The sequence below is a fragment of the Oryzias melastigma genome, linkage group LG1 (genome assembly GCF_002922805.2).
Source record: "Oryzias melastigma strain HK-1 linkage group LG1, ASM292280v2, whole genome shotgun sequence".
Classification (NCBI taxonomy): domain Eukaryota; kingdom Metazoa; phylum Chordata; class Actinopteri; order Beloniformes; family Adrianichthyidae; genus Oryzias; species Oryzias melastigma.
This window is the reverse complement of record NC_050512.1, coordinates 13,230,117-13,251,685: the sequence shown is the minus strand read 5'-3', so window position 1 is coordinate 13,251,685 and position 21,569 is coordinate 13,230,117. Positions and strand designations below refer to the sequence as shown.

Here is a 21,569-nt window from a genome sequence, read left to right as displayed (position 1 = left end):
CAGAGTCGATGATTCTCCAGCCGGAACTTGAACCAGGGCCTTCTTCCTGTGAGGCAAGAGTGCCAACCACTGCACCACCATGCAGCCCTGGTTTCTGGATACATTAAATTTTAAGCCGTTAAATCTTTAGCAACATTATTGTGTGACCTTCCTGTGAGGCTTTCCAGATCATTTCCACAATGAATAGAATATAAAAGCAAAGTTGACAGTGAGGGCCACAAATTGGCCTATTTCTTCAGCGAAATAATATGACAAGAGACTGTGGATGTTCTCAGTAAGCTAACTAGGATTGAACAGTGTAAGAAATGACATAATAATGATAGAAACTGTATTTGAAGAAATGAAAAGTGTGTTTTTGCAACAAAAGGTTCATTAAATAGTTAATTTGCATTTGCTGTTAGTAAAATAGACTGAATAGTTGGCCTTCAAACATTTCACCTAACATAATCTGGCCCTCTTTGCAAAAAGTTTGGACCCCCCCTGTAATAAACCCCGTCCAGAAACTCGTGTGGGGGGATTCTATAATCAGTGAGATAAAAAGCTGTTTTGAATGAACACAGAAACAAAAAAAAAAAACATATGAAATGAGAATGAAACTGGATTTGTTATCCGGTCTGGGAGTCAGACACACAGTGCTCTATGGGATCAATAGAGGCTGGAATGCGCCTGCAGGACCTCCTGGAGGAGCTTTGACTTCAGACCAAATAAGGACAAGAGCAGCGAGGCTTGAGCAGAAGAAGAGGACAGCCGGAGCGGAAGATGGGACGCTCTTCCATTGGCCATCTGTCTGGTAAACATCTCCCTGCAGCCCAAACGTGCACTTTAGTTTGGGTTAAACAACCAGTTGCAAAGAGAAAAACTCAATTTAAGAACACCAGCTGGTTCTGATGGGACAGTCTGATTCCCAGAACCGACCAATTACCTCACTGCTGCAGTGGGGTCTGCCCATTTCCCCTCCCTCTGCGACCCCCCCTGCAAGGATCAAAATCCCCATCATGGTGATACGTCCCTGCTGTCGGACAGCGATCGCAGCACCGAGCGCCTCAGTGAGCGCGGCTCCTCTGACAGCTGGGAGATATCCTGCAGGTCATGCCACTTAATGTGGTGTTGGATGGGCCGGCCCCCTGGGGTTTCCGCCTGACAGGAGGACGGGACTTCAACCAGCCCCTGACCATCTCCAGGGTGAGTGATGACATCTCTGCCTTACAAGGTCAAACCTCTTTGAATTGAGCAAAAGAAAAACACATTTGTTTAAGGCCTTGATGTATATTTTAGCCAAAAATAACAATTGCACAAAAAAACAAAAAGAACACTGATGATGTGAATGTTTCTCCTTCATTCCAGACGGATGACACATGGCTTTATTTTCTGCTTCGTTACTCCAGCTGGTCTTATTCTAGAGACATGCAGGGGTGGTGCAGAGCCTTGCACCTGTGCAGCACAACATGCAAGAGGCTTAGACCAAAATAGAGCCTCACACACATGCTACACAAAAGAAGCTCAAAGAAAGTTTTTCTATGCATCAAGTCACTTCACCTCCAAAATTACCAACATTTCACGATAAATTTAGCATCTACAAAACACTATTGATTATTTCTAAATAGTTTTAAATATATTCAGGCAACAGACCAACTAAAATATATAAAAACCAGGAAATTTGGTCAACTCAGAGTAGAAATAAAACTTAACAGAGAATTTTCGGATTATTCACAACATTTCAATCTAATAATGTGCCTGAAATTGACTAAAATAACACATAATGTAACTGACGAGTTTGCTCGGAGATCCAGTGTTTATGTTCCTTGATTTTCTGTAACTTTTCAACCGTGAACACGATCAAGGTGATTCCAGTAGATTCTGAAAAGCGGACGCTTTAGGTGTTAAAGGGTTAAAAAGCAGAAATGGGAGGCATTGCATGTAGGAGCAGACTATTTCATGAGTAATGACTGCAAAGAATTTTGGCTAAAAAAGAAAACTGCTGATAAACAGTTTTTTTTTAAACATTTTTTCACAATTATGACAAATTACTTCTGCAAGAATGACATTTCCTGTTGATTAAATGTGCATCTAAATCACTATAGGATTCAGATAGTCAAAAGTGTGGGAAATAGGAGGAGCTTATGACTTTGAGTAGTAGTTTTGAGAATGTTTTCTTAATAAGAAAAAAATAGAAGCATCTGAGGTCACCACCTCTTAGCCCAGCTTAGTAATGGAAGACTGAAAGCAGAAGCTCATTATTTTTTGGATTAAAAATCAAAGCTTTGAACTTTTTCTCTTAGATGAAATGGAAAAAATATTGATTTTTGCAAACACGTCCAGCCTTAATGACAAAAATCAGAGAAGATGGAAAATTTTGTTCCAGTTTTTATTTTAGTTCCCAAAGTTTTAGCTCTAAAAATATGTCGACTTCTTTTCCTGTCTGGGTTTTTGACAGCAGTCTTTCTGTGACTGTTCTAGAGCTGAATCCCAGAGTCACACAAAGTTCAGAGTTAGGAGTTCACCTCCATTAAGAGAAATAAAGATCACAGGAAGATTGTGAAAAATCACAATCATGTGATTGTATCTGAGTGCAGAAACTGAAGTCTGAATTCCTGCAAAGATCACAGCAGCTTTGTTTAAGTACAAATACGTGCAGCGACTTCATCCACAGCCATGTTTGGTCAGGAACATCCTGCTCTTCGTGACTCACCACTTTAAAAGTAAACACAAATGGTTATCATCCTCATATTCAGCAGACAGCAGCCTTACAGGGGCACTTTGGAGCTCGCCGTGTCAACATCAGAGTGTCTCCCATCAGGAGAGCTGTTTCACCGATGGAAACAGTTGTTCAGGATTATGTGTCTCTGCAGGAGGTTTGTTGTTCCAGACCACCACCATCGTAGTGGTTCACATACACTCACCAGCCACTTTGTTAGGTACCCCTTTCAAGTACCAGGTTGGACCTCCTTTTGCCCTCAGAACTGCTCAGTTTGAACTGCAGCAGATCGTCTTGAGCATGTCTGCATACCTAAATGCGTTGAGTTGCTGCCATGCGATTGGCTGATTAGAAATTCAACGAGCAGTTGGACAGGTGTGCCTGAAAAAAGTGGCCAGTGAGTGTATATTCTTTTAAATTAATGCAGACAAGTGTTTCTGTTGCATCACCATAAATTCTAACACTGCAGAATGGTTCCATGGTCACAGGCAGAGGAATTCCACTGATTCTCAAACATTTATGAAAGGTCAAATCTCAGGATCTCATTGATTCTGGATTCCACCTGTGCAACAAGTTGTGAAATTTTCACACTTTTAAACCTCCTGCAGTCGCCTGTCAGTGGACTGTGACAGAGCGGAAGGGATTGGGAGTGACGGCAGCTTCGGCCGTGAAGTGAGAGGACACGTGAACGGACAGAGACTGTACAGAGCTCACCATCTTTCTGCAGAGTCTGTCACTACAAACCAGGCAGGAGAAGAGCATGAAAAACAATAAAGAATAGCTTTCCAAAGACACAGCAAAAATCATTGTTGCCAATGTAAATAAAAATTGAAAATTACAAAGCCTTTTCACCAATGTTTAGGAGGTGAAGGTGGAGATACTTTTAAGACAAAGCACAAGTTATGCAAGAATCCATTCATGAAAATGAAGATATAAAAAAGAAGTTTAACATCAAGGCCAAAGTCTTTTAGCACATTAGCTAAAACGCTCTGATAATAAAATAAAGCTAAAAGCTAACTAGCTAACTTTATCTTTTATTTTGTTTTGATGTATTGGTTGCTTCCAGACAAATTCCAGTCTTAATTTTAAAAATAAATTAATTTTTCCATGTAAAAAGTAAGAATAATAAAGACCAGCTCCGCTGTTTTGTGTGAGTGAAGGCAGATTCATGAATTCGCTTTTTAAATAAGGAAAAGATTGCACTCATACACAACATTTTTAAAGACCCTCTATGATAAAAAAAAATGTTTTTGATGTTTTTAATATTCTTGTGTCCTTGTTGTTATGATAGTCAAACCTAAAATACCATTTCTGAATATTTCTTTATTCAAATGGCTGTAAAACACGAGCAGACGAATAAATACCATTTTTGTTCCTCCAGTAATTTTATTTTGGGGGTGTTAAGGGCCGTGTGCTAAAAGGAGAGCACATAAATAGTTGGATGACGGGAAATGGGGCAGGTTTACTCAGCACCAGTGGTCCCACCCACAACTCAGAGGTGAATTCCTGTCGCTCTGTCCAAGAAAACAACAGTTTTTTTCATTTTGTCTAAAATCTGAATAATCATAATTAAAAGACCATTAGGAACACTTTTAAAATAACTCAAAAGTTATTGAAGTGTTTTTTTTTTTTAGTTATTTTTTTATGAAACGCTACTGCCTAACTATTTAGCCACAAGGAGGCCCGGGTCTGATACGGGGCTGTTTGGCGTAAAAGTCCTTCCCAAACCAAATGTGTGGATTGGTGAAAGCTGATTTGCTGTGGTGGCTCCTGACAGGAAATGCCAAAAAGTAAACAACATTTGGAAAGATCTGAAAAAAATATCAAGCTAAAAACTAAATTTGGTTTCTATTTGATAGAATTTGATGTGTTGATTACCTTTAAATGCCTATAAATGTAAAAAATGAACAAACTGTGCTGTGTGAAATGTTAGAATAGAGTTTTTAAAAAGTACAGATTAAGATTAAGAAAAAACAAACCTTTATTTGTCCCACAATGGGGTAATTGCAAAGATACACCAAATGACACCCTTACTATGTGTCAGGAGAATATTTCTATTCATTTCTTTCCTGTGATTTGAAATTTCTCACTTTCTCATTTGTTCTCTTGAACTCCATTTTTGTGGTAAATTTTGAATGATTTGAGAAAACTGATCTAAAGAAAAGGAAACAAAAGGCTTCATAACTTAAGGTAGAAAGTGTGAGTTAGAGCTGTGTCAAAACATTAGAATGAAGACGGTTCAGGAAAGCCTTCCTGACAGCAGCACTTCCATGTAAATCAGTCTTCAGCTCATGAGACATCCTCTCTGCACTTTCATCCACAGTTATTTATAGACACATGACTTCATCTCAGTTTCAGTGCAAACTCTCTCTGGGGTTTGGTTTGTTATTTAGATTAATACGTCTGTGTGAGCTTGGGTCAGGGTCTGTGTAAAGTGGGAATCTGCTCACAGGTTTTCTGTGATCTTCTCTCATCAGAAGATTATGTTTATCTTGAGACATATTCCTTCTTACACTCTGATGTTTACTTAAGGGTACCATGTGCAGCAGGGATAGACCGGGCCTCTCCCTCTTTATCTCACTGTGCAGTTTTTAATTTATGAGTTTTTAGAGACTTAAAGATTTAGGTCATGACTGAGCCACCTTCTTTCTTTTTTTTATTTTTTGTTTCCTCCAGCTGAATGGAGCAGGTTAGACTCTGGGATTAGAGCAGGAGATCAAAAGAAGGGATTTGGCCACTAAATACAGTATCAGTAGAATAAGTACCCATGATGCAAAACAGTCCGGGGTTCTTTTTAAAGACTCGTTTCATCTCAATGGAATTTACAGAACTTTTTTTTAGATGACAAAAACCATCAGGAGAGCTACTTTTAACTTCCATTTAAAAAGATGTAATTTTTTTTTTATATTGAAACTTAAATTATTAAATTAAATAACTAATTTAATCAACACTTATTTATTTGGCTTTTATGGTTTGTCATTTTGTGTGTTTTTACACTGTCTTTCCTTTAATCCATACAATGCCTCTGAAAATTTAAACCAGTGTTTCGTTCCTTTATGTATTTTTTTATTGGTGTTGTTTTTAATCTAATTTGTCTTGCTATGACTTATTTTTGTTTAGTCTTTTTTTGTTTAGCATCTTGTGTATAACAGCATGTTGATGAAATGTGCTATATAAAAAGAGATTAATTGATTCATTGATTGACTGAGCCAAAATGATCGATCCAGGAGTTTTTTCTTGATTTTCTTATACTTTTTATCCTTAATTTTTGCTAATCACTTTTCAATTCTTCACATGTGCTCAGTATGACAGTACATCTGATTTACAAACATACATGTTTGACTAACAGGGATGTTAATTAATTCAAAAAGTTTTTCTGACAGAAACTGATGAAATAAATAAATAAACTTTGTATTTTCAAATTCAAGGTCAGTTGTGGCAAAAAAGGGAAACCATACACTTTAAGTTATAAGTATATAAATCTACCTGAGTATAATTGTAGCAATCATACTAACTGTAATATATATAGTTTATAAAAAGTTATTTCAACTCCACTGTCTAACTTTTAGTGTAGACTAAGTATATTTGTGGTACACTTAAATAAAGTAGTTTTAGCTGAAGGAAAAATAATCTAAAAATTAACAAAAAATGAAAATTAGATAAACCACATACAGGCGCACGACATATAATTAGGTCTTTTTTGATAATTCACCCATCAAAACAACACATAAACATAAGGAAGCCTGTAAATGCATCCAAAGCCGAGGTTTGGCATCTGTGAGGAGCTCAGGGAAGAAAGAAGAAAGTGTTGCTAACCGTCAGTCTGGAAACATTTATAAGAGTCATTTAAAAACTATTAGAGTCGGTCATTCTTCAGTGAAGTAGATTAATCAATGGATCACATTTATGACAGTGCTTCTCCATTTTTTTCCCAGCACATGAACAATTGAGAAGGTTCAACTCAAGGTGACATTGTTTGATTATAAACAGAAAAGAACTGCATTTCCCTCTCTACAGTTACTGTGTTAGAGTTAATTTCTGCAAAAATGAAAACGTTTCTTTGAAAGACTTAGTATTAGAAATCTTTACCTGTTTGGATTAAGAATGACTTTTCAAAACATATTTAGTTTTCAGCATAATTCTGGGGCAGGTGGGTTTACATGCTCTAAAAAAGAATGTTTTCAAGAATATAAATAGTGATTGTCTGTTTTTCCAAACTTACAAAATTGAGCATTTTTGCCTTTAAACAGCAACAATTGTCATAGCTACACTTGCACAGTGTTTTTAAGGATTAAAGTCAGGTGTATGATCTATAAATGATCCCAAACATGCTAATGATTATCAATAACACACATAAATCCAGTCATGAAGGGAATTCAAAGCACTTGTGGAGGAGCTTCAAACTCGGCTGTAAAAGACGGTTTAATGTCATGGATAAGATTGAGCACAGCAACACGACTCAAGGTACTGGATCACCAAGGTCTCTCCCAGACAAAGATTTATAATACAGACAGAGGTTCACGATGTGCTGTTCAAGTTCCCTTTGAAGAAGCTCAAGGAAATGGGCCGTAGGATTGTACTGCTCGGCCGAGACATTCATCAATGACAGATATTTATCCTCTGTGCAACACCAACAGGGAGGTGTTTGATTGTCTTTAAATATATTCTGCATAATGACCCCAAACATACAAACTATAACCGTAGTCACAACTGCTCTTATGAGTGGATATGGGCTGTCTGCGGGTGAAAAATGGGCAAATCTGTACAGGATTTACTAAAGTCATGGTCATAGACTACCAAGTGGTCTGTTTGGTAGTCTATTCAGTGACTATTGAGTGGTCTACGTGTTTATACACATTTTTATCTATGGGCATGTTGCAGGTAATAGGTAGTAGGGAACACCTAACACGTAAGGGTAAGTAAGAGTGAAGTAGGTGAGACGCAGGAGATTTTTTACTATTTTCAACCCCCAAAACTTCCGCACTATATGTAAGGAGCCTGTTAGTGAAAGGTGTATGCTCCTTAGGCACAGTCTGACTGTTAGAAATGAGGAAATTAGACAGAGTGAAACCTGCACATCCTGTATCATCAACTTTCTGAATACTATCTTGTAACACTCTACAGTACAGCAAAGTTTTACAAACAAAAAAACAAAGAAACAGGGGCATAAATATACGTCTTACGGACAAAAAAACAAGAAGTTATAGTTTGCTTTCCTTCTCTTTATGCACACTACCAACGTTCAAGAAAAATGACTCAAGAATATGCAGTTTTTTCTTTTATAGCTTTTTCTTCAGATGACAGATAAACTCCACAAGTCTTTCCCAGTCCTTCACCGAGGTGCACCCACCCAAGTCTTTTTATATATAGTTCCTATTTACACAATCGCCGCGTCCCTTTGGCGTCCTCCTCCATTAAGGCGAAAGCAGTCTAAAGTAGATTTGCGGGTCATCAACGTTCCGTCCGCAGGTTGCACAAATGTGGCTTACCGGATCTGTCCAGTGACGAAGCATGTGAAGGTCTCACCCAATAGTCGATAGATTTCCTCCATATTCCACCAACAAGGTTGGTACTCTTCTCCTCTGTCTCGGTAATCCTTAAGATTGTGTTCTGCAGCTGTCAACGTTGTATGTGGGGCTCGCTCAGGAACTCTCACTCAGGTCAGGCCTCTCACCCCTCGCGTTCCGAGAGACACTCCTCTCATCTGTAATGTTTGTAATCAGTCTGGCACCTGGGTGACAGGAAGTCCCCAGGTAGCCATGTTTGTAGTCCCGTGTGACAGGAAGTCCCCAGGTAGCCATGTTTGTAGTCCAAGGCTCCTTTTATGATGTAGATAAAAAGTCCAACACCATTATTTCAAACATAAACTCAGAGAAAAACAAAACATACAGGACCATTTCAACCAGGGTTATCAAATGGAAAGTCATTACTGAATTCTCTTTTTATCCCATCAGTAAAAAGACATTCCTACCGATATTCAAATGTAAACATGTGTGGCAATGCTACAATCTAATTACATGGGCACTTAAGTATCTCCTGTACACCACTGGTATGCACACCTTACTAACAACTGCAGTGCGGCATAAAGGGCATTGTACAATGGCATAATTCCGACGTCATAAGTGAGTGTAACTTACAGTAACCTTAAGAATACTTCACGATACAATTACTGCACGGACTATCACTCTATGCTCCATTTTCATGATGTCTATTAAGCCTCAAGAGAACTTCAAGATCCACTCCTTTTAAGATGCAGTTCCTCCTCTCTACAACCCGCTACCCACAATGCCCTTACAAGTCAAACAAACATGTCTTCAGCATGAAGAAGAATAAGAAGTTCTGGAAATTATGGCTTGGCCCCCCAAAGAGCTCTGATCTCAACATCACCAAGTGTATCTGACATAACATGAAGAGACAGAAAGACATCCTGGATCTCCAAAATGTTTGGAATGTCCTTCCATTCCAAACTGTGGAATCATTGCTGCTGCTTTGACGGCCGAGGATGGCCACACCAAATACTGATTTTGTTGTTTGATGAAAACAAATGGACATTTTTGAGAAGGTTGATGATTTGGACCTTCTCTTACAGCTGTTGGACCTGGGCAACTTGCAGATGTGATGTTAGCAAATCTGTCCAACAAAAACTGCTTACAACAGCACAATGATCACACACACAACATGAAGAGAAACCTGCTCCGATTTGTGGTTTCTGAAGTTCTTTAACTCATACAACCAAACTGAAAAAGTGATAAACTCCTGATCCAAGGTTGGTTTTCCATTATTTACAACAGAAGTCCAGAGAAACTCTACGGTGGCCCAAAGAGCTCAGTGCACAGCAATTTAAAAACACTGGAGATATAGGGGCAATCTAGTAATTTAACAACATGGCAGAGCTGCAAAGATGAGAAAAACGTAAGTGGAAAGTTGGCTTATGATCACCATTCCAACTCAACTAGGAACAAAGTTATGTGAAGAACTATGTTTTATTGAATTTTTATCCTTTGTAGAGATTCAAGATGAGTGCAGTTGTTGTTTTCAGTCACCCTGCTTCAATGTTTCAGCATCTTCGTCTCTGAGAACTGAACATTTTAAAAGTTTGATTATTAGTATCTAGTGTAGAATATTACTTTTATAGACAATGGGAAATATTTGCCTCTTGAATGTGGTACTTCTTGGTTCACCTGTTTCACTGACAGGTTTTCCCTTAAACTCTCTCCTTGACCCCTGACTGCTCAAAAGTTGACTTCACCGCCTGCTTTCAGTGTTTTTTGTGTTATCAGAATGATGGAGTTTTTTAATTTGCAGTTAAGCGTTGTAGCATTACCTGTCAAGGTTTTATCTTGCAGTTCACATTGAACTCTGACCGGTCTCTGGTCAGAGCAGTTTTTACCAGAATGGAGAAACTCTGTGAAAAAAATGTGAACCACAGACAGAAATGATTATAAAGGTCTGTGAAGTTAAAAGGATTTGAGTTCTGAATGTGGCGTCGTTTGCCTGCTGCATGGAGCACATGTTTACTTCACAAATCTTGTTTTTTTATTGAAGAGTGACTATGACAACATGTATGCTTTCGTCATCGAAATATTAGATTTAATCACTTTGTTGAGTCACAAATTCTTGGTGTTACTGCAGATTTTTATCAACTTTGCAGAATTTCTGCAGAATCTATAGACGAAATTCAAAGAAATGCAAAAACATAATACCTTTGGATTTAACTTTAATTATACTTTATTGAGGTTTAACACTTTCATCAAAGTAACATCATGTTTACACAATTTAACCATAAGAGGTTCTCTAAACTGTAGATGTTCCAAACTGGCTCTTTGTCGTTACCTTGAACATCTCATTAGGAATGTGCTGGCCCTCGCCACAGCCGGACCTTTATAAAAACACTGCACTCAAATATATGATCCGATCAATAGAAAAGGACATAAAAAGCTATCCTTCAGCCTTTTGCCTTGGCTTCATGAAGGTCATGTTTATTGAAGGTATAAAGTAGATATTTCATAGACTGTTTAGAACAAATTGGTGGGGTGTAACGGAATAATGCTCGCTAGAATTTAAAGTGTTTTCTTTGTTTGTTTTATGTTTTTGTCAAAAATAGTCTTTTAGATGTATTTTTTGGTCAAATTTCAGTTGGTTTGGCATTTGAAATAATGATTAGCCTGTTAAATTACGATTAGAATAAGATGAGTAAACAATAATAATAAAAAAAAGGTTCAGCTTTTCTAAAGATTCACTCCAATAAAAATTGTGGGTATTTTTTTTACATGTTTTTGTTGCATTTTTCTGATGATGGAGGACATATATCAAGAAAATGAAGCTTAAGTTGTGTTTTTGAGTATTTCTTTATTTAAATCATGGTAAAAAGGATTTCTGATGAACTCCTGCAGCCCTGCCAAACTATGTTCTAAAAAATAAGAGTTTTTTTTTTTTTTTTTTTTTTGGCTAAAAACAGCATATTCATAATTAACAGACCACTAGGAACGATTTTAAAACAGATCAAAAGATGATTGGAGTGGAACTTTAAGTTGCTGGATTACGGGTGCATGTTTAAATGAATAAAAAGGGAGGACTGAGAATAGTTCTAGGGAAAGTTGTAGACAAAATGAGATTTTAGTGGTTGAGATAATGACATTTTTATGTAGAGCACTATTTAAATCTGGTGGCTGGCTTTGACTGGTAGTCAAGGAGTCAAAAATCAAAGCTCATTGATGCAAATGCACCTCCTCAAGAAGCACCGATGAATATCTATGTCCAATCATCTTGTTAAATGTCACTGTAAATCATGAAAATAAGAGGAGTTAAAATGATCGAAATGCAATTTCACTGCATTTTATTTTTAAAACCGATGTTTTATGCTCCTTGTAAAAAGATGCTTTCAAGTTAATTGTTAGAGATGGATCTCTGATTCTTTTTTTTTTTTCTACTATTAAAAAAATACTGCAATATAGCCATCTTAGCTTATTTTTCACAAGAATATCAACCCCTCCATAAAAAGGCAGATGAACATTTGATCCTATTTTTTTAGGAATGTGCTTCCGAAAAGAAAGACTTACAGAAAGTGGAGCATCAATGGTAATATAAACCTCTAAGAACTTCAAGTCTAACAATAAAAATAATAATAATAATAATAATAATAATAATAATACACTCCTGGCTGCAAAAATAACTTTAATAACTTCCTAACAGTACTTTATCGGCTTCAAATGAACTCAGCTTCAGAAAATAGTTTTCAAAGAATGAAGTTTGATAACCTTGCCTATCAAAAGCAAAGGTAACGTGGTATACCTTTGAAAACTCTACTTCAGTGTGCCAGCACACAGGCGCTGACATTCAACCCTTTGCTGAGTCTACAGCTGTGTGACAACTGTTTTATCCTCACTGCAAAGACGGGATTCTCTAAAGAGTTCTCAGCAGGACTAAAGCATGCAGTACTGTGGCACAACGCTGTAGTAATACTACCTTCATTACTCTTTTTGGAGATCTTTAAAAAATGTTATTTAAATGAAGGTTTTAGGAAAAGTGGGGTAAACTTTTTTTGTTCTTTTTTCAATGAAAAACTTAAAAAAATATATCAAAATACATTTTTGGGTGATTCATAAATAAAATAAATTGATTTGAATGTTTCAACAAGCATTTCTAGTAGTGAAAAGCTGCAACTTTTCAGATTAATGGTTATCTTTTTGGTTGCAGTATTTTAATTATTGGATGTCTTACTTCTGTGGTCTAATAACTAAGATGCAAAGCCTTCAACTAAGACTTTATATTTCCAGAGAAATTTGGATCTTCAATTAAAACTGAAAGTGTCTTAAAATAGGTTTCTCTGAGGGGGAAACTTTTAACAAAACATACAAAAAAGCAAAAGAGAAAGTGTAATAAATTCTGATCAAAGTGGCAAAAATCAATTAGTGTTTGAATTAATTAAAATGAAGAAAGCTTACATGAAGAAATGAAGTGTATTAATCATAATTATGCAAGCAAAGCTGGCAGGAAAGGGATAAAAAGGCTTGCAAATGAAAAACATAGTTTATGAAAAATATTTTTGAGACCAACAAATTCCATGTAAACTATAAAAACTCGGGCAAAAAGTCTATAACTTTAAAATAAACAAATTGTCCTCCCTATAGTTTCTTCAGTTTTCTTTATTACATGGTGATGCTAAAACTTTAAAACCACACATTATCAAACAATGTATAGTTTTTGACAAAAAAAACCAACAAACATAAATTTTCACTTGTATCAAGTTTCATACTGATACATACTGGCATGTACATGCATAACTCACAAGTATATACATATATATATATATATTATAAATAAATGCAAAAATATTTGATGTAGTTTATTTTCAGTTTTTTTGGTTCTCTCTTATCCAGATCACTCCAGGCAGTAAGGCGTCCTCGGCCAACCTGTGTCCTGGGGATGTTATCCTGGCCATCGAGGGAGTCCCAGCCACAGACATGCTGCACTGCGAGGCTCAGAACAAGATAAAGGAGTCCACCAGACAGCTGTGTCTGACTGTGGAAAGGTAACAAGATCAAACAAGAACATACTGGTTGGTCTGAGTATTTCCAAAACAGCTGATCTACTGTGATTTTCACCCGCAACTATCTCTAGGGTTTACAGAGAATGGTCAGAAAAAGAGAAAATATGCAGTAAGCAGCAGAAATGTCTTGTTGATGTCAGAGGTCAAAGGAGAAGGGCCAGACTGGTTCCAACTGATGGAAAGACAACAGGAACTCAAATATCCACTGGTTACAACTGATGTCTGCAGAGGAGTATCTCTGAATGGACAGCACGCCCAACCTTAAGGCAGATGTGTTACATTACAGCAGCTGAAGAACACACCGGGCGCCACTCCTGTCAGCTAAGAAGAGGAAACTGAGGCTACAATTCACACAGAATCACCAAAGTTGGACAATAGAAGATTAGAAAAACGTTGTCTGGTCTGATGAGTCTCTATTTCTTGGATGGTAGCGTCAGAATTTGGCATCAACAACATAAAAGCATGGATCCATACTACTTTGTTTCAATGGTTGTGCTGGTGGTGGTGCTGTAATGGTGTGGGGGATATTTTCTTGGTGCACTTTGGGCCCTTTAGTACCAATCAAGCATGGTTACAACGGCACAGTCTACCTGAGTATTGTTGTTGACCACGTCCCTCCCTTTATGACCACAGCGTACCATCTTCTGATGCTACCTCCAGCAGGATAACATGTCATAAAGCTGGAATCACCTCAATGAGACAATGAGTTCACTGGGCTCAAATGATCTCTAAAGTCACCAGATCTCAACCCAATAGATCATCTTTGGGATGTGGTGGAACGGGAGATTATCATCATGGATTTTCACCTGACAAATCTGCAGCAATATGTTCAATATGGACCAATATTTTTCCATTACCTTGTTGAATCCATGCCATGAAGAATTATAAAAGATTATTCAGTCGTTACTCATCACTGCTTGTTGCATTTTCTAAGAGTAGTTCTATGAATTCCACCAAGACTACAAATAAGACTACAAATTGTGGGGTTTTGCTTTAATAATGTTTAAATAAAGTGTTATTTAACCAGTAAGAACCAAAAAGTTTGAAAGACCAAATTAATCCGAAAAAAATGAAACTCCAATAAATGAAACAGTAAGCCAGAGTAGGGTAGAGGGAAACAGGAATGTGGCAGTTCAAGGACACATTTCCAAGCCTCATTTTTGATGCTTTATGGGTTAGGATTATAGACTCACAAACACTTGTGGCTCGGGAAGATAAGCCACGCTGATTTAACCCTCCAGTCAGAATGGCTCTGTGCTTCTCAGGAATCAATCCCGACTTTGGTCTCCTCATGTTGTGGAGGGCGGCAGAGCTCACCCGTTTAAAGTCAACCTTGAGACCGAACAGCAGGTTTGTAGGACGATGATGAATAAATAACTAAACATGCTGTACTATTGTGTATGCAGATATTAAGAATGCTTTTAATTACACTTTTACAGGAGTATAAACCGATCGGCGCCGCTCACAACCGAAGAGCTCAGCCGTTTATTGCTGCAGCAAACATCGATGACAAGCGGCAGGTGGTCAGCACAGCCTACAACACTCCTATAGGCCTGTACTCCTCGGGAAACATCCAAGATGCCATGGAGGGCCAAATCCGGGGCCTTGTTCCGCCCAAACCTGAGAGGTAGTGACTCAAGAGAGTAATGTGTTTGAACGTTTCTAAGCCAAAATGTCATAAAAGGATCACTCCTATCAGCTTTTGATCTGTTGTAGAAGCCTGGTCTTTTAAATAGGATTATGCCGTTTTTAGTCAAAACCAAAAAAAAAAACTATGTTGTTTTCTAGGACATAGTTTCTGCAGAGGTTTAGTAGAAAATTGCCTGAGTTGTGCCACTATTTCCTATCATCCCTTTGTTCACTGTCTCTCCTGGTAGCTTACAGCCGCTAACAACCCTAACGTACCCTAACGTAACATTACAGATGGAACTAAATTGGCACTATTTGAGCTAATTAGCTTTACAGTTTTGAGTCAGATGCCAGCTCAGACAAGGAAATGAAGACGAACATGGACCTATTTGTCTACAAGTGGATAAATCAGAACAGAGCGGATCAGGGAGCGTGTAATTCACAATTTGAATAAAGAAGTAGTAAGAAATGCCATTTTTATTTTAATATGCTTTATTTATGTCCTCCATCATCAGAAAAAATACCTCAAAAACATGATAAAAATACCAAAAACACAATATTCATCAGTACTTAAATGTCACACTTTTATAAACGATTCATCCAAAAATACAATAGTAGGAAATGATCGATTCTCCATTTGTGGAAAGATTGTTTGCAGACATTTTTTTCCCTCAGCTTCAGTCTTTGTGCTCTCGTTTTGAATTGCCTCCTGAACGACCTTTCCATCCAGATCCAAAGATGTGCCGTTACATGTCAGACAGACTTTATCAGGCTGCTTGACTAATAGAGTGTAACTGTGTGTCTGACAGGAGAGCATACAGGAATGAATCCAAGTGCAGCTTAACTGCAGCTGTGCCATATTAAAGCAGGATAGATAGCTGTGCATTTATGGCCCTTTTCAGAAAAGAAATATCTAAAAAAGACATTTTATGAGCGTCCAACATTTTCTTTCCCTACCTTTTAAGTCCTGCTTTACATCCCTTTCTTGTTGTATATTTTATGCTCTGACCTTTGAATCCTCGTGTTTCTCAAAACTGGTTCAGTCCCAGAGCTTTGAGCAGCATCCAGGAGTCTGACGTGTACCGGATGCTGCAGAGAGACCAGGATATGCCCCAGGAGCCTCGGCAGTCTGGCTCCTTCAGAGCCCTCCAGGAGTTTATCGACAGCGACGGTGAGCCCTTTCGGCCTCCAAATCAATGCAAACATTTTTAGGATGGAAGACTGACAGCTTAAAAATATGTATTGTTACAAAATAAATGGTTTAAAACGAAGTTTAAACATTAGTTTTCAAACTAAACTCTTTCAGGGACTCAAGAATTTAATTTTAAGAATTAAACATGTTTTTTCACTTAATGTGAAAATCAATGTAACCAGTAATTGGCCTTTTTATAAAGTATGTGACATTGTGCCTTTTAGAAAATAAAATGTTGATTTGTTTCTTTGTTATTTCAGTGCTGTGATGTCAAAGTTGCATAATATGTCAATGAAAAAAAATCACTTTTCTATCTACTTCACTGATTGAACAGAGAAATTGGGCTCTACCATTACCATGACTATGAAGTATCATTCTGAATTCAAGAGTCTCTGTTGGTTTCTTTAGTATTCTTGACTTGTGTCCTTCAAATGCTTTGCATCCATAAATTCGCTTGATTGACGCCTTTCTCTCTCCTGTGGACAGGCACTCATCCCATTGTGACTCGGGCGGTCAAAGCCCCCGTCTCCAAACCAGCTCCACCTACGGGAAACTTGCAGAAACTGCCCGTCTGCGATAAGTGTGGGAATGGGATTGTGTGAGTGGAAACAGAGCAGGACATATGCAGTTCTCATTAAAACACATCAGAGAAGAATCTAAAAATTGCACCCACAACACAGCTGTTTTTTTTTTCACTCTAAAAATACACTGTCTTGGTTTGTCTCTGTGAGGTCATGGATGAACGTTAGATCAGTCCAGGATCTCTGATCGATGAGAGCTGGATAAGAATAAATCAGACTTTTAACTAAAGGAGCTATTTAAGATAATTTAAAAAGACTCAAAAATGTGAAAGATGGCAGCAAGGTATGAAACTACTTCCTCCTGCAAAGCACACAACACTTTCTGAGTTATATATGATTGTATATCAGAAATCGACTGAGTGACCCCCCCGCTGCCGTTCAACCAGGAAGAAATCCCATAGACTCAATTGAGAATTAAACACCTATTATTTAGTCATTATATTTGTCAGAATAAACATTCTTGATCTTCTACTTTTTTTACATGTTCTTGTTTTGAGGTATAAACTGGCATCAGATGTCTCAATAAAAGTATGTAGTCTCACATTGAAGGCTCAAGCGGTAAGGGTTTGGACTTTAATCCAGATTGGTTGCCGTAGAAATGTTGACTCAGATCAGCTAGGATCAATCACTGCATACAGATGTTGTCTGGCTCCAACATGGTGGCATCCACATTGCAAAAAAAAAAAAAAATGGGTATATTGATTTAACTTTGATGAAACTACAAGTCAGCCATTTTATATGGATGACATCACGCTCACTTGGTCCAGTCCTCTTAAACAGTCAAGGATTACAATTGATTCAATTCAATGTAAAACCCCCAAAATCTGAAAATGAGAACACAATCACGTGTCTGCATTACATAAAAAGTGTGTGTTTCGTACATGAAGCCCAAAAATGGACTTAAAAACTTGCGTAGCGAGGCGTGAAGGTGAGCGTTTTGAATGCGGAAGCCCAAAATGGGCGTATACGAGCGTTTACATAGACTTTTCATTTAAAGTAGCTGCTTGACTACATGTTTCTGAGCCTGGTGTGAACATACAATCACCCCTTAGAAAAAAAAAATGTTAAAAAAACTCTCTTCTGCCTATTCATGTCAGTTTCTCTGTCTGTTTGAGACTGCAGTGGGACGGTGATTAAAGCTCGGGACAAATACCATCACCCCGGATGTTTCGTGTGCTCCGACTGCGATGTCAACCTGAAGCAGAAGGGCTATTTCATAGTGGAAGGGCGTCTGTACTGTGAGGGCCACGCCCGAGCCCGAATGAGACCACCAGAGGGACACGACCTCATCACAACATTCCACTCACCATAGAAGTTTGTCAAACATGTCCAATGATCTGCAACGTTTGAGCAAGATAATGTGAGCATCATAAAGCGTTCTAAAGTGATGGATTGGAAATCACACTTCACAGCTTATAAATTGACTCTGGTTTAAAGATTTGACACATTTTTAATGTTTCCAATAAATAAATCTGGTCACGGACAAATGCATTTGGTTTTAACTTTTTGTGTATTTGTTTAAGTGTGAATAATCTGGAAAAGAACCTCTGAGCATCAGACCATTATAGAAAGCGTTTTCTTAATAGATATTTTTCTGTGTTTTTTGTATTTGTATACTAAAAAGTAGAGTTGTAGTGGTGAAATATCAAAGTACAAGTACAAACCATTTGTTTCCTAAACCAGGAAAAATACACATACTTTTCCTTTTTTTATTAAAAACATTTGCAGGATCCTGCTGATTAAGAAAATAGTGCATTAAAAGCACAACAATTCATTAACTAAAGAGGAAAAAGAGTCAGCAAAAATATAAAATATTGATTCTTTCTTTGTAAATTTACAACTTGTATAAAATATCTAACGGGAACTCTCTTTTGGGATGATGGTCAAATGATAAAAGCTTTTATTTAATGAGTTAATCAAACTTTTGACCAAAGAGGCTTCCATACTGACTGTTCTCCAAAAGTACATTGAAATATTTGTGTTCTGTTCATTGTCTTTTTTATTTATTTATTTATTTTTTTAGTTGTAACAAAGGAAGTCAATTAAAGACTCCTTTTTTTTAAAGACCCACTCAGATGAAAAGTGCGTTTTGGGCATTTTTAACATGTTCTTGTGGGGGGGTTTTTTTGATGATGGATGACATATACAAAGAAAAATACGCTAAAATCCTATTTCTGAGGATTTTTTTATTCAAATTGTTGGGAATCAGGAGCAGATGAAAAAAAGTCATCAAACGTCAAAAAAAGATCGTATTTGGGACGTAGAAAAATCCAGACCACAAGAGGGAAGTTGGGAGGTGGAGTTGCTCCATGACAACTAGGTCCTAGAAAACATACAATTCTTGAATTTTGGCTAAAAGGTGTGTAATCATAACTTAAAGACAACACTTTTACAAAATATGATTAGAGTGGGTCTTTGAGGTAAATGAGCTTCAAATTATTATCTGCCACATACAGTACAACCACAGATACTTCCATGTTCCTCACCACTGGACCACCATTGCATCATTTTTGTTCACACTAAAGTATCTAAATTTTAATCCTCAGATTAAAAATCTGAAATTGTGCTAATCTGGGATTTTTGTAAATAAAATAGAACCATCTTGTGGCTGCAATGTTTCACCAAAATGCTCCATACACCTTTTTTTTCTTCATCTCAGGACACACTTTGTTGACAGAGAATATCGCCCTGCAGCAAGCAACTCTTACCTTCAAATCTTTGAGTCAGCTGAGACATGAGTGTCACGCGTTAGTTCTTTGGTCATCAGAAAAGTCAGAACCAATCATCAAGTAACTGGTGTTGAAGGAAGCGAGTTAGCCCTCAAAGGTGAGTCATCTCAGTCTTCTCCAGCTCTTTGGTCATCACAAAAGTCTGAACGCGTTATCAGGTCGAGCTCTGAGATGTTCAGAGGATCAGAGTTAATGTGCTTCAGACCATTAATAAGTCAGTCCTGGTTTTACCACAGTGTACTTTAAAATAACTTTTTAAACCAAAAAAACAGTAGCAGCTTTAACAAAATGTGCTCACATGAAAACAAAACAGTTACACTATGAGACAGTTAGCACCCCCAGTGGCGGAGCTAGAACATTTAAATAGGAACCAGAGGACTTTGCAAGAGCGGCAAATGAAAACAGTTTAATAAAATAAAACAGTATAAATAAAAGGATCAAAAATAGTTATTCCAAACTAATTTATTATTGAAACAAATAATTTGAGGGGCTTAAGATTTCATTTAAAACTGCTGCTTTTGTTATTTTTGCAATGCTTAAAGAAGCTTCTATTGATGATTTCTTAATCTTTGCAAAAAATTACACTAATATTGACTCAAAAATTGGGGGAGGAAAAGCTTTTTGGCTGAGAGGGCAGATGCCCCCACTTGCCACCCCATAGCTCAGCCCCTGCCAACCCCCAAACAACAACAAAATATATATATATATATGTTTATATATATATATATTACTAAATTTGAGTTCTTTTGGACAAAATATGTTTTTAAATGAATATTTTATTAAATGACATCATGATTATCTGTTAAATAAAACAAATATCAATTTGTTTTGACTTTACATTAAATAAAAATGAAAAAGAAATCTATTTAATTACATCTTAAGGTCCTTTTTACAGTAATTTGAACAGAAATAAAAAGAAAATGGCCAATTTGTGCCACCATTGCCACAGTCCTTCTACGACAAGAATTCACTGGAAACCCACATCTAGTCTTTAACCTTTTCTTACCATACATCTTCATATTGGTGATTTTTGTTCTTTTTTTAACCTGCTAAGTGCAACATACCAAAGCCTTCCGTCTTTTGCAAACACAAAACCCCAGATTCATCAATAAGACTCTGTCCTCTTTATACCAGCCAGCACAGATCAATACACTATTGTGTTTGGCAACTGACTCCACTTCATTATTTCACAATTTAATATATTTAGTTCAGACCAAATCAATAGTCTTCTTGAAGAAACACCATTAATCAAACATTAACATGGAGAAACCCGGAGAATGGATCCGAGGAAAAACCAAAGAGCTTTTTTTTCTTCTTTGAACTCTTGAATACAAGATGCATTAGCAGAGAAGGGTAAACTTAATTTGCTGGTAAGGTATTGTTCGTTTGATTTCATCAGCAGACAGAGCGTCCCCATCCTGGGAGGGGGAATTTTGTGACAGGAGCAGATGCTCAATAATGTCAGCCAGCTGAAGGGACAATTATTGACCTAATGCTGAATACACCGTCAATGGCTTACTAAAAATGGAAATCTTCAGCTAATGTCCCAGTCCTTGTGCTCCTCACGCACACACAAAGTAAATCAGTGAGAACATGGTCAACAGGAAGAGCTGCACAAAACTCGAACACCCGCGTAATCACTGTGAAAGCTGCTAGCAGCAATTAGAACGGGGAACAAAGACACACCAGATGAGCGAGGAAGGTTCTTCGGGTGTGTGTGAGGGCAAAACCTGCAAGGGTTTCCTGCTGAATCTATTATGAAACAATTGTACCTCAACTGCATCTGCAGATTGTATCAAAAATACTCTACTACTACTCTAAAAGTTACTTTTACAAAGAAAAATATAATTTCCTTCCTGGAAAATTGTGGTTTTGGATTAAAGGGATTTTTTTTTTGTGCGCTTGCCAAATACTACATGAAATACAAGAATTTAAAATAATAGCAATTTCTAAACATAATTAATTTGCAAAAAAGTCTCCCAAAAAACTAAAGAAAAAAAGTAACGACAAAAAAATTCTAATAAGCAATTGTTGCCTTGAAATTTGTTAAAAACCTATATTTCAAAATGTTTTTACATTAGGAGGATATAAATGTTGATACATTTTAAAATTGTGTGAAACAGCAAATGCACATAGTACAAACAGTGACAGATTTGTGCAGCAGTTACAAATGTTGACAGTAAAAAAGCAGTAA

The 21,569-nt window shown here is 37.2% G+C and overlaps 1 protein-coding gene across 1 annotated transcript; it reads left to right on the top strand.

Annotated features, from left to right (window-relative positions):
• Positions 1-910: 910 nt before the first annotated feature.
• LOC112137637 (PDZ and LIM domain protein 3) lies at positions 911-18,137 on the top strand. The gene is made up of 7 exons (XM_024260056.2): positions 911-1,182; positions 13,075-13,226; positions 14,510-14,594; positions 14,684-14,871; positions 15,917-16,044; positions 16,552-16,663; positions 17,769-18,137. The coding sequence occupies exons 1-7, from the start codon at positions 1,090-1,092 to the stop codon at positions 17,956-17,958; spliced, it is 948 nt and encodes a 315-aa protein (XP_024115824.1). The 5' UTR covers positions 911-1,089; the 3' UTR covers positions 17,959-18,137.
• Positions 18,138-21,569: the final 3,432 nt, after the last annotated feature.